At 36.3% G+C, this 12597-nt stretch overlaps 1 protein-coding gene and 1 long non-coding RNA gene across 12 annotated transcripts in view; one reads left to right on the forward strand and one right to left on the reverse strand.

Annotated features, from left to right (window-relative positions):
* The window catches only part of EFR3A (EFR3 homolog A), a 101582-nt gene that overhangs the window by 8905 nt on the left and 80080 nt on the right, over nt 1-12597 (forward strand). For 3 of the 11 annotated variants that reach the window (XM_017962323.3, XM_021942630.2, XM_017962322.3), the window contains exon 1: nt 3680-3853. The exons of 4 other annotated variants lie outside the window; for them this stretch is intronic. Coding sequence is in view for 2 of the 7 variants with exons in the window: in XM_021942627.2 (XP_021798319.1) it covers nt 9133-9145 (13 nt within the window). In the remaining 5 variants the exon portion in view is untranslated. Of the gene's footprint in view, nt 1-3679; nt 3854-6910; nt 9146-12597 lie in introns of those variants that run through there. 4 more of the 11 variants (XM_021942627.2, XR_002524022.2, XR_001905917.3 and 1 more) reach the window with 4 other exon arrangements.
* The window catches only part of LOC103887144, a 53085-nt gene that overhangs the window by 2259 nt on the left and 38229 nt on the right, over nt 1-12597 (reverse strand). The window lies entirely within an intron of this gene.

A 12597-nucleotide genomic window follows, 5' to 3' on the forward strand; every position in this document is an offset into this window, starting at 1 on the left:
TTTTTTTAAAGGAAGAGGAAATAATTTCTGCCTTCTTAAGTGGTGGTTTAAATCATGAAAACCTGAAAGGTTGAGATGAGTCATGATGTAGAGGTTCAGTTTGTAGGGGCGACTTGGTTTTATTTTTTTCTGTTTTTTTTTTAATGATCTTGTGTTGTAGAGTTGAATTGAATACAGTTCTAGGGGAGTATGATCACGAAATGAATGTTGGCAATTCCTCCTATCATTAATATGTCAGACTTGTCAAAATTCTCTCATCATGTGTATTTGCCAGGTTTATTCAGCTCTTGAAATGAGGCAGCTCTCAAGTATATTCTAAAGCAAACAGGAACTAGTATTTTTCTTCTTTCCATGTAGAGTATCGTCTTCTCCCTTTTGCATATGTATTTCTTGCTCTTTGACTTTAGGTGTTATTAGATAGTGTGATTCTAATTTTTATGGAGGAAGGAAACACTAGTCAGGTTTTTGTTTTTGTTTTTTTTTTTAATTTTACTTCTGAATCAAGAGTTTTCTGTATTCTTAAATTAGGCATTAAGCTGTTGCTTTGTGGTCTTTAAGAGGAATTCTGTCCTCCTAAATGCTACTTTTGTTTTTATTCTTAGTTGGTGAGTTATTCCTGTACCTTTTTACTGTTATTACCTGAACTCCAGGGTCTTTCTGCTGCAGTAGTTTTCTGGATAATGCTAAGTGCTCTTCACATCCCCGCTATTTAATTGGTGTTTTTGAACAGCTGTCTTGGCAATTAACTACCAAGTTCCCTTGCTGTGGTTACAGTTAACTTTAAATGAATTTCACTCCTGATGAGCCGAGTGAAATGTAAGGTGTCCAAGATTGGCATTGTCAATTCCTGGAATCTCGTAAACTTTGCAGAAGGTACTGTGCCAGGCTAAAGGAATGGCCCATTTATGACATCTGACTTAGATTGTTTTATTAACTTAATTAAAAATAATTTTATTAGCTTTTTAACCCACTAAATGGAGAAGATTATATCTCCTACGGATATTTAGATACAATAGAATTTGCGTAACTATGCTTTAGAGGTGGAAATGCTTTATGAACATGTTGTTGGAATCAGCAGGTTATCAGTTCTTGCATTATCATCCCACCATCTGCTGCAGCTGGCTCTGGAAGGGCATCTATAGCGGGGAGGACACTCTGGGCAAATGTATATAACACCTAAGATTCTGGCTCTAAGTCCCTATGGCTTCTCCTGTTTTCTTAGCTGGGCTGGAGTATGTGGATTTCAGAGGTCCGATTACTTTTCATTTCACAACTCAAATTGGAAGCAGACTTAAGTGACTTGTCATGACCCCTTTTCCCTTAGTTCCATCTTGCTTCTTTGTTTGGTCTTCCAATAATGGGGGTATCTGCCTCAGGACAGTTCTATCTCTAATACCTATATAGAAGCTCCTTCCCCTGGCACAGCATCCTCATTGTTGGTTCCTGAGGATTCCATGTTGCTCTTGACCCACATTGATGCATACAGTCAGTGAGGGTGGCCCAAGGGAAACTTGAACTGCCTTTAGAGCCAGATTTCCAAGATTTCTTCCACAAATCATAATAAGGGCTGTTGTATGGGAAGGATCCCGACAAGACTGTGCAGGTGGCCCTCTCTATCTGACCGGCGTCAGCTGGAGCAGCTCTATTTTTTTTTTTTTTAACTTTTATTTTAGGTTCATGGGCACATTTACAGGTTAGTTAATAGGTAAACTCATGTCACAGGGGATTGTTGTAATATTATTATATTGTGGTAATATTATTGCACCCAGGTACTAAGCCTAGCACCCAGTAGTTATTTTTTCTGCTCCTCTCCCTTTTCCCACTCGCCACCCTCAAGTAGGCCCCAGTGTCCATTGTTCCCTTCTTTGTGTCCATGAGTTGTCATCATTTGGCTCCCACTTATAAATAAGAACGTGGTGTTTGGTTTTCTGTTCCTGTGTTAGTTTGCTAATGATAATAGCCTCCAGCTCCATCTGCTTCCACAAAAGATATGATCTTCTTTATTGTGGCTGCATAGTATTCCATGGTATATATACACCATATTTTCTTTACCCAGTCTGTCATTGATAGGTATTTAGGTTGATTCCATGTCTTTGCTGTTGTGAATAGTTAAGCAGCTTTATTTTTATCTCTTTTATTGTGACATTCTGCATTTGGTTTCAGTAGGGAAATAATGTTGGCTACTTTTAAAAAGTTTGAGGTTTATAGTATTAGACATTAGAATATGCCCTCTGACAAGAATTTAAGCTGTTTTATAATCAGTAGCTCGGGAACCTAGAGGCAAAAATAAAAGCTATTTAGCTGATAGTGCCTCACCTGTTTTGCTCTCATGCTCTCCAAGATTGGAGATTTTATAGTCTCTTCTTGCAGCCATTTCAGTCATAGGTACTGTCAATATGTTCCTAGATTCACAAATGTTCTTTCAGTTTTTCTTGTTTTCCTATTGGATTTCTCTTAGCAAATATTTTTGGGCCTACACTTGTAAGGCAATGCTGGCTGGAGAATATAGAAGTGAATGAAGCCGTCCCTAGCTTCAACAAGTTTACCTTATTTATAGAAGGGTATAAATTGCTGTAACACAGAGAATGGGAAGCACGATTAGAATGGTGCCATTGGGGGCCCAGGGGAGAGACTGCACCTCTGATTGGAAGAAGAGAGCAAGGGGAAGATGAGTGGAGAACAGCTTTCTAAACCCGAGTACCTTAAAGTATGCTACAGATACAGTGGTCAAAGGAGAAATGCTGGTTTGGGGAAAATGTTTGAGATCAGTTATGCAGGTGGAAATAACCGTTAAGCAGTGTAATGAGACAGTAGTGCTAGGGAAGGTGAAGAATTTAAGGCTGTGTATGTGTGCACACATGCGCGTGGTAATTTTGTCTTTTATTCACATGTTTATTGAATACTGTGTGTCATTTATTATGCTGGACACTGAGGATACAGTGGTATCCTCATACAGGACATATGGACACCAACAAGGACGTCATCCCTGCCCTCATGGAGCTTGGTCTGATGGGGAAGAAAGGTGCGCAGCATGTAGTTACACTGATGAGACAGAGAGCTTTAGAGGGCCTGTGGTTTCTTTCCTTTACTGCTGTGTTTGTAGTTTTGGTATAGTGTCTGGACCATGGCACACATTCAATGTATGTTTATAGAGTGAATCAAAGAAATGTAATAGATGTTACTAAAAAAAGAAACACAGGTTGCTATATAAACATGTAAGTGAGGCTGGAGGGAGAGCAGTTAGAGGTTATTAAAATACAGTAGTCTAATTGGTGGGGTTTGGACTTGGATGGTGGTTGTAGGAAGGACTGCAGTGAACAAATGTTTACACTTTTGAGGAAATACAGTTGATAGGATTATTTGGATCAAAGGATTGAGGGAGAAAGGGGAGTAAGGATTTACTCAGGTTTCTGGCTTTATCATATGGGTGAATGGTTCTGGTTTGCTACAGGGACTTTTTGGAGGCGGAGCAGTTTGGGGAAATTGAGATGGAAGATGAGTCCATTTTAGGATATGATGAGTATAGTGCCTTAAAGACATTCAGGTTATGTTTGTAGGAATGATAGTGCATAAAATTACAAAAGGATAGGTTGTATAGAGGCCAAAGAAGCTGAGGGCAAACTCTTAAGGAGCATGCTTATTTCAAGATGGAGTGAGGCACAGGAACCGAAGAGGGAGCAGGTGGGTCATTTTTTAAACAAATACCATTGCAACAAATGTTTGCAGGATGAGAGTTATGCAAGACTCAAGTGACTCACACTTATTTTTAGTAGCATTTGAATATTCCAGTGTAGCAAGAAACAGAAACACTGGACAGTCTCTTACAGTTTGATCTGCTACGATGACAATAAAGGTAATTTATGAAACAATCTTTTTTAAGCTTTAGGACTTAAGAACAATTGTTGTGTCTCATCCATGGCAGTTCTGTCCTATACGTCTGGCCTTAACTATCTTTTCACAGCTTCCTAGCTGGGGGAGGTGATTGTCAAATTATAATTGGGTGAGAGGATGTAAACTGTAAATTGTGCAGTTTGCAAGTAGAAATTAGGGTGGCTCCACATATGTAAGCTAAAATAAATAATATAGAACTAAACTGTTAGTAATTTATCAACCCCTTGCCATCTTGAGAATCATAATAATGTATATTTGTGAAACAACTGAATGATTTGCAGGTAGCAGATGTAATGCTTACGCAGAGTTGCTGGGAAACTGCTTTATTCACACAAGGAACTGAGGGACATTAGAGACTTGAGCTGTCACCTGAGAGTATCACTCAGCTCTTGGAGTTTTCAGTAAGATTTCTTTCCCCTTATACAGCGAATACTGTTCTCCTTTCCTCCCCATCCATTGATTTCTGGGTATCTACTTGGTCTGACACAGTAAACAGGCTCTATTCTCTTTTTTCAGCAATATAGAAATATTGTTCAGCCTGTCCTGATAGAGTACAGCAACCTGCTGATTAAGGGATGAACAATTTTAAAAGTATTTTGTACAGTGGTTCAGAGAAGATTAGAGAGGATTGAATATAATAGTGTGGTTTGGATGCTTTGCTTTTGCCAAAATTGGCAGTTGTTTCAACCATTCTTAATTTTTTCATCTAAAATTGCACAGTAATTCAACCCTGCTAAACACTTTTAAGTATTTGCATAGAGGTAATTTTCTATTGATTCTTTTAATTTGTAAGAGTAAATTAAGTTTATTTTTATAGTTTCAGTAATAAAATGAATTCTACAAATATATACAGATTTCCAGATTCTTTGTGTATAATGCAACAGAAAAACTGGTTGGTTTGGTTTTTTTTTTCCAATGCATCAGTAGTAGTAACCCTTATGTTTGAACTTGAGGTAATTTTGTCAGTTGATAATACATTGAATTCTTAGGGTAGCATCAGGTTTTGATTTATGAGCCATTTAAGAATATTGATTAGAAAAGATTTGATTTTCTTCTTAGAGGCATGTGATTAACATAAAAATACCTTGTTTGTGTTGTGACCACACTGTGTGTTTGTAATAAATTAAAAGAATAGGAGCCTGGTGCAGTGGCTCACTTCTGTAATCCCAGCACTTTGGAAGGCAAAGGTGGGCAGATCACAAGGTCAAGAAGTTGAGACAAGCCTGACCAACATGGTGAAACCCGGTCTCTACTAAAAATGCAAAAATTAACTGGGTGTGGTGGCGTGTGCCTGTAATTCCAGCTACTCAGGAGGCTGAAGCAGGAGAATTACATGAACCCAGAAGGTGGAGGTTGCAGTGAGCCGAAATCACACCACTGCACTACAGCCTGGGTGACAGAGTGAGACTCTGTCTCAAAAAAAAAAAAAAAGAATAGGTTAAAAATTTAAAGAAGTCTTAGGCTTTTGACTTTGTGTTGTTGTAATTTAATGTATAGAGTGAGTATAAAATGTTTGGGGTTTCTTGGTTTTAGTTGGAAGATTGGAGAGAATATATCAGGCATGGAACTTTGAATGTTTACATTAGTAGAATAATTTTTTAATTGAATATTTTACTTAACTAGTCCTGCTCAGCAAATCCTGTGTTATGTGTTGCTATCTTCAAATGTTGGATAGAGAAATCACTTAAAATATATATTTTATTTAGATATGTAATTAGACTGCTACTTATCTTTTCAGTTACTGTTTAATCAGAAAATGTAATCATCTCAGTTCAAATGAAAATCTCTAACATATGGCATAGATGCTGTGGGTGTTATGGAATCTATAAGAAGAATCAATGCTGTTGGTATATTAAATGTATTTCCTCTAAAAATAATTTTGGAAGTTACAAACACTCCTACAGATTTAACACTTTTGTTGCTCTGTGACTAATGAGGAAATAATTTTTTTAAAAAAATTTATGTAGTTAGGGTTTTAAAGCTGTTTTAAATTTTGCCTGAGATAACTCATATCCTATTTGTGAATTATTTAGAGGACTTTTAATAGAAGTAACTCAAACCAACTTGGTTAGCTAAGAAAGATCCTAGTCATGGCCTGTGATAGATTCTTTATGCTCATAATGGTAGCAAACTAATATTTTTTGATTTAGGGGTTTTTCTAAACAGTGGTGTCTTACTTTGTTTAAGCTGTCCTTTGTCAGTGATTCTTTTTTCTAAAAGCTTAGCTAAAAATCTGCGGAGAGCCCCAAATCTATCTTTTTTTCCCTCCATATTCAGCTTTTCATTTTGGACAACAGGCTAGTAGAATTTTAAACTGTGACCTTAGTATTACTAATGCATATTAAGGTCACTGCAAGTATACAGAAGGAAATGAATGATTTTTTAAAAAAGCTTTATTGATATATAATTTGCATATCATAAAATTTACCTGTTTAGCTGGGCGCGGTGGCTCACGCCTGTAATCCCAGCACTTTGGGAGGTCAAGGCAGGCAGATCATGAGGTCAGGAAATAGAGACCATCCTGGCTAAACAGTGAAACCCCGTCTCTACTAAAAATACAAAAAATTAGCTGGGCGTGGTGGCAGATGCCTATAGTCCCAGCTACTTGGGAGGCTGAGGCAGGAGAATGGCCTGAGCCCGGGAGGCAGAGCTTGCAGTGAGCGGAGATCGCCCTCCAGCCTGGGCAACAGAGCAAGACTCCATCTCAAAAAAAAAAAAAAAAAAAATTACCTGTTTTAAGGATATGGAGATACTTGATTTTTACGTTAAACAAAATCCCTGGGAAATCACCTGGACAGTTACTTTTAACAAATGTGAATTTTCAGATGCTCCACCTTTTCTTCTCCCTAGATTTTGGTTCATTAGGACTCACACTTTTCTAAGTATTAGGAGACTTGTGAAAACGAAAGTCTCTGAAATCCCCGTTCTTTTTAACCTTTTAATTGTAAGGAAGATACATTTATTTCTGGATTTTATATATATATGATATTTAAGTTTAAAAACCTGAAAGCTTCCAGTATCAGATTACTGTAGTGAGAAGCATTTTAATCTGTGCGGGAAAGTGTAAATGGACTTTTCTGCATGCTGAAGTTACAGTACAACAGGGGATTCTCACCGTAGTTTTACAAAATAAAAATTGGCCTTAGCTTTAAAACTGGATTTTGCTTGGGGATGGATTTACTGCTAGAATTTTGTAAAAGGTTATGTAAAAATATTTCCATTATTTTCCTTGTCAGTTTTGTGATACTTGTACCGGAGTGCTTTGTTATTGTAAGCTGAAACTTCAGTGCACAGTGCACTGTGGGTGGAAAAGCTTTAAGACATTCTAGACCCTAAACAGCCATGGCCATTTGGCTGTTGAGTTTGTAAACTAAAAACGTTCTCTCCCCTTTTTCCTAAGATGTGCCTGTAGCAAGGACAGCAGAGTCCTCCCTGTAGCTCTTGCTTGTGGTCTTGGTATGCGGGGAGTTTACCAGGAACTTCTTATGTGGACCCTCTAACGGCATAAAAGCTTCTTTTTTCTTTCTCACATGTTCTTGTATTCTTAGGGACATTTTTTAGCTCAGAGTAACCTATGATAGGAAAAGAAGATAACTTCTAGAAGTGGGAAGTTTTGTAATATGACAGATTCTCAAGCAGGGTGTCACTTCCTCATTCTCTACCATCTGATTTAAGTTTTGTACCTCTGGAGAGCAGTGGCAGTAATTGTATAATTTTTTGGCAGCTGCACAATGTTTTGACTACGTTGCTTTAGTCTCCAAAGTAGACAGTTCAGATTTTTTTTGAAAAGAACTTTCTCAGAAAGGCAGTATAGTGTATAAAGTGTTGAGAGTACAGGCTTAGAGGCCCTTAAAGAGGTCTGTGCTCCATGCTTCTCATTGTATGGTCTTGGGGATATTATTGTCTTTCTGATTCTCTATTCGTAAAGTCTAAATATCAATACCTACCTCATAGGGTCATTCTGAGGATTAAATAAGACCAAACCTAGAATTTAGTGGAGGCTCAAATATTTGCTAAATACATTTTGAAAGAATCAGACTGGTAGATGAGGGATAGATAGGAGCAGGGAATTCCTGGAGTAGATTGGATCTTGTTGCCATTTGGTTAAGTCTTCTGGTTTCCCACTGTATTTGCACAATATCCATGAAGCCAGATTTTGTGCCTTTGAAAAACACTTGGATTAGAATTTGGTGTATAAGTTTGCTGAAATGCTGTAACAAAGTGCAACTAACTGGATGATTTATACAACAGATATTTATTGTCTCACTGTTCTGGAGGGTAGACCTCTGAAATCAAGGTGTTGGCAGGGTGGATTCTTTGTGAGGGCTGTGAAGGAAGGATCTGTTCCAGGCATCTTCCTGACTTTTAGATAGCCATCTACCTGGAGTTCTGACTCTAGGTGTGTCTGTCTCTAAATTTCTCCTTTTTATAAGAATACTTGTCGTACTGGATTAGGACCTACCCCAATGGCCTTATCCTAACTTGATTGTTACTATAAAGACCCCCCCCCCCCTCTAGATATGGTCACTTTCTGAGGCACTGGAAATTATGACTTTCACATATGAATTTTGAAGGGACACAATATAATCCATAACAGATATATATCAGACGTGAAAATGAAACAGACTTTTACTTCCAACATTTTCATTTTTTAAATTGTGCTTATTTATTAAACTTTGATGTAAATTAATGGTATAATCTTTTTTCTTTTACTGAGACCAGACATTCATTTACCTAAACTTAAGTGAAGTATATGTAGCACTTGAAAAAAATTGGTATAATTGAACAAAAATTCCTTATTTCCTTGTCTTAGTTACTTTGTATGTTACTATTGAGATGAGGGAGGAATGTTTGAGTTTGAGTGACTGAAGTATCAAGGAAGGAGTTGAATTCTCTGGAGGCTGACTTAAAGTCATTTTGGCATTTAAACTGGTTTCAGGAATGGTACATATATACTAAATATAGAATTTACTGGTGTACATGTTGTGTGAAATCTTACGTGTATTAGTTTTCTAGGGCTACCATAACAAGGTAGCACAAACTGGGTGGCTTAAGATAACAGAATATTTTTCTCTCACAGTTCTGGAGTCCAGAAATCCAAAATCAAGATTCGGGCAGGATCACGCTCCTGAAGGCTCTGGGGAAGAGTACTTTTTTGCCTTTTCCAGTTTCTGCTATTTACTGTAGTCCTTGGAATTCATTGGCTTGTGCAAAATAATTCCAATCTCTTCCGCTGTCTTCATGCAGCCTTCTGGTGTGTATCCATATCTTTCTTTTTCTTATATAAGGATACCAGTCACTGGATTTAGGGCTTACCCTAATCTAGTATGACCTCATCTTGATTATATCTGCAAAGACCCCATATCCAAATAAAGTCACAATGGCAGGTATAGGTTGAATATTCCTAACCTGAAAATCTAAAATGCCCCCAAATTTGAAACTTTTCAGCTCCTTTTTGAGCTCTCAAAAGAAATGCACTTTGGAGCAATTTGAATGTCAGATTTTTTGATTAGGGTTGCTCAACTAGTATGTATTTTGCAAGTACCCTTAAATAAAAAAATAAATAAAAATTCTGAAACACTTCCTGTCTCAAGCATTTTTAATAAGGTAAATTCAGCCTTTACTGGGGTTAGGACTTAAACATATTTTTGGGGGAACATAATTCAACCCACAACACTTGTCCATTGCTTCTTAAAATCACATTTACTCTTAATTTCTCTCTTAAATTCTCCAGTTGTTCTGACTAGTAAATGGACAGCCTTGTTCCCACACATTAATGTACTTGAGTGTGACAACTGAGAACTCTCCCACTTTCCTGTATGTTAACCTGTTGCCTTGGTTTTCCAGGTACATAATCATGCTTCATGTTTTCACTCTTTGTCCTTCTGTTCCAACAGTTTGTTGGAAATTCTTAGGTTGTTTTTGGTTTCTTGTTTGCTTTACCAACTCAGTATCATAAGTTGTATTTAAAATTATTGAACTTCCTATTTTATGACTTATAACAGATTTTATCTCCAGGAACTTTTTTGTAATTGGAATGCATATTGACTTACTACTGAATACTTATTACTAATACCACTTTCTGTTGAGACAACAATATTCTCCACAGAATGAATGATATGAGCAAATGCATTGGAATGAAAATGTTTGAGACTTGATTTGAAAGCGTATTCACAGCTTTTGCTGTGAAAAATGTTATGCTTTATTGGGAAGTAAGGCTGAAAAGGTAGAGATTTTGCATAGGTTCACCTCCAAGACCGGCCTGTCAATGAAACATAAATAAATTGGGGAGATCGTTATTTTGACAAAGTATTACGTGACTTTACTGTTTAAAATATGTTGGCGTGTGTGTATAAAGCGAAAATAGGCTATTGATCATGTATGCTTTTTAAAATAAGTGATTTGAGTTTTCGTGGGTATGCACTGAAGGAACTATCTTTTAAATTGTCTAATTGTGGATATTAATTACCTTTTCCATTCTCAATATTTGTGTGACATATAATAAAATGTTTTGTTCTCATTTTTTTCTAATGTGTTCATTTTGCTCTATAAACTTCATGGCCTTTTAAAAGGCATCTGGGAAAATGTCAGGGTTGTTTCTTTTTCTTTTTTTTTTTTTTTTTTTGACAAATTGGAAATGCCACATTCAGATGCTTCTTAGGAAGAATAAAACGTTGTTATTCTGAGTCTAGGTTTGAACTTTAAACATTCATCTCGTTTTAGTATAAAGTGTTTTATTTACCAAGAACTTCAGGAGGCTTTCTTGTCACCTGAATGGCAAGTTAATTCGGAAGGAACATATCAAAATATTAAAATGAGAAAAGTTGGGAACCAGCATTAGCTGAGTCACAATCTCCTGCTTAACCTCATTTGCCAGTGCGCACTGAGAAGAACTGCTTCTTGCCAAAACATCTCTCTCTTCAGCTTTCAGTAGGAAGCAGTGTCCTTTGGCTTACAAAGAAGCGGTAACAGAACTAAGTGAAGATGAATGAAGCAATTTGAAATTGGCATTAGTAGATTTAGTTTCCTCTTTTTTTAAGCAATTAAAATTTAAAAACCCACAGCACTGTGATTGGCATTTTTGACATTTAGCTTGTGCTAAACTAAGTATCAGGGACTTAATGTAATTGCTGTATCTTGCTAAGACCTGCTGTACAGATACTTCTTAGGTCATAAAATGAATGCTTATTAGATTGTTTCTCATGAACACTAAGGACCAGTGTAGAGATCATTTATTACCAAAGTATGATTATTAGCATTTTATGCCAAAGGAATTATTTCTGCATACCCCCTTCAGTATTTTTATATACTCAGAAATGACATTAATAAATATCTAATTAAACAGATGAAGGCAATTTCAACAGAAATCTGAAAAGCTGGTTATATTTTATAAAGTTTACTCTTTATGCTGTATTAAGTATAGTAAATCCTTTTAGGTAAAGTTGTCTTAAAAGAGATTTTTAATAGAAAGATCTCCTTACTGTACTTTGTCCTTGACTCTGCATTTTTCTTCATAGTTATTGATATAATTATCTTTAATTTTTTCACAAAGTAATTTTTTATCCTTTGACACGTGAAAAGACTAATCACATAATTACAGTGTTTTCATCATGCTACTGCCCTACTCTAACATTTTGAGTTGTTTACAGTGCCTACAAAGTCCAAGCTTAACATCCATGTATGTACAAGGTTGTCTAAAGTTTTGAGGAGAGAGAAGTATATGTTATCATATATGCTTGTACAGCTACTGCTAATTTATCTTTCTGTTTCTTCTTCTCTAGGCTCCAGAGCTAAATCTGCAGTTCAGCTGGGCTAGTCATTTTATTACAGCAGAACATCCTGTTTCCCTCAGCCTTTCTAGAATACCCTGTTCCCTGTGTTCGTTTTCTTCCTTTCTTCAAAGGCTAACTCAAAGCTCAGGTTTCTTGAAAGGAGAAACTTGTCCTAATCAGTCCAACTCAGAAAAGTCTTTTCATCTTCTGGTCTCTAAGAAATAATCTGTTCTACTCATTTCATGTTCATGCTTGGCTGAGCTCATCTTTTACATCCTCTAAGAAGCTTTTCTAGACTTCGATTTTTCTCATTTGTCTTATATCTTATTTATATAGTTTATAGGTAGATCCTTTTACTCTTTCAAGCATGTACGTTCTTGTTAAATAATATTTTGCATTACGGTTTTTTTCTTTATCTTCCACAGTACCTTATATACTACTTTCAACAAAAATTAGTTAATGTTTGTTTGCATTTGAGTTGGAATGTCATGTGCTTGAGAGAATAAACCTTAGAGAGATTCCTTAGTCTGACCTCTGGTTTGAGTCTCAGGAATATATTTACATCCAGGTTCTGTCCTTTGAGGATATCACAGACTAGTCCCTTTTTCACATGATGTCCTTTAAATATCTGAGTAATACCTGATACTTTAACATTTATTATGTGATATGTCCTGTGCTAAGCATTTTGTAACTAAAATAATGAAGATTTTTGTTATGCATTATAAATTGTACTTAGTAGCCTTCAAATACACCACAATCTGTGCAGTTAGTCAAATTCAACAGCAGTTCATTTTTGCAGAATCTATGAAGTGGGGCAAAGCGTCCTTCAATTATCAGTAAATTTAGCTCTTGCAGGCAGGTAATGCATTGCGCTCCATTTCCAATCAATAATATGTGATGAAGAGCATCCAGAGAACTATATAAAAATTATTAT

The sequence above is a fragment of the Papio anubis genome, chromosome 8 (genome assembly GCF_008728515.1).
Source record: "Papio anubis isolate 15944 chromosome 8, Panubis1.0, whole genome shotgun sequence".
Classification (NCBI taxonomy): domain Eukaryota; kingdom Metazoa; phylum Chordata; class Mammalia; order Primates; family Cercopithecidae; genus Papio; species Papio anubis.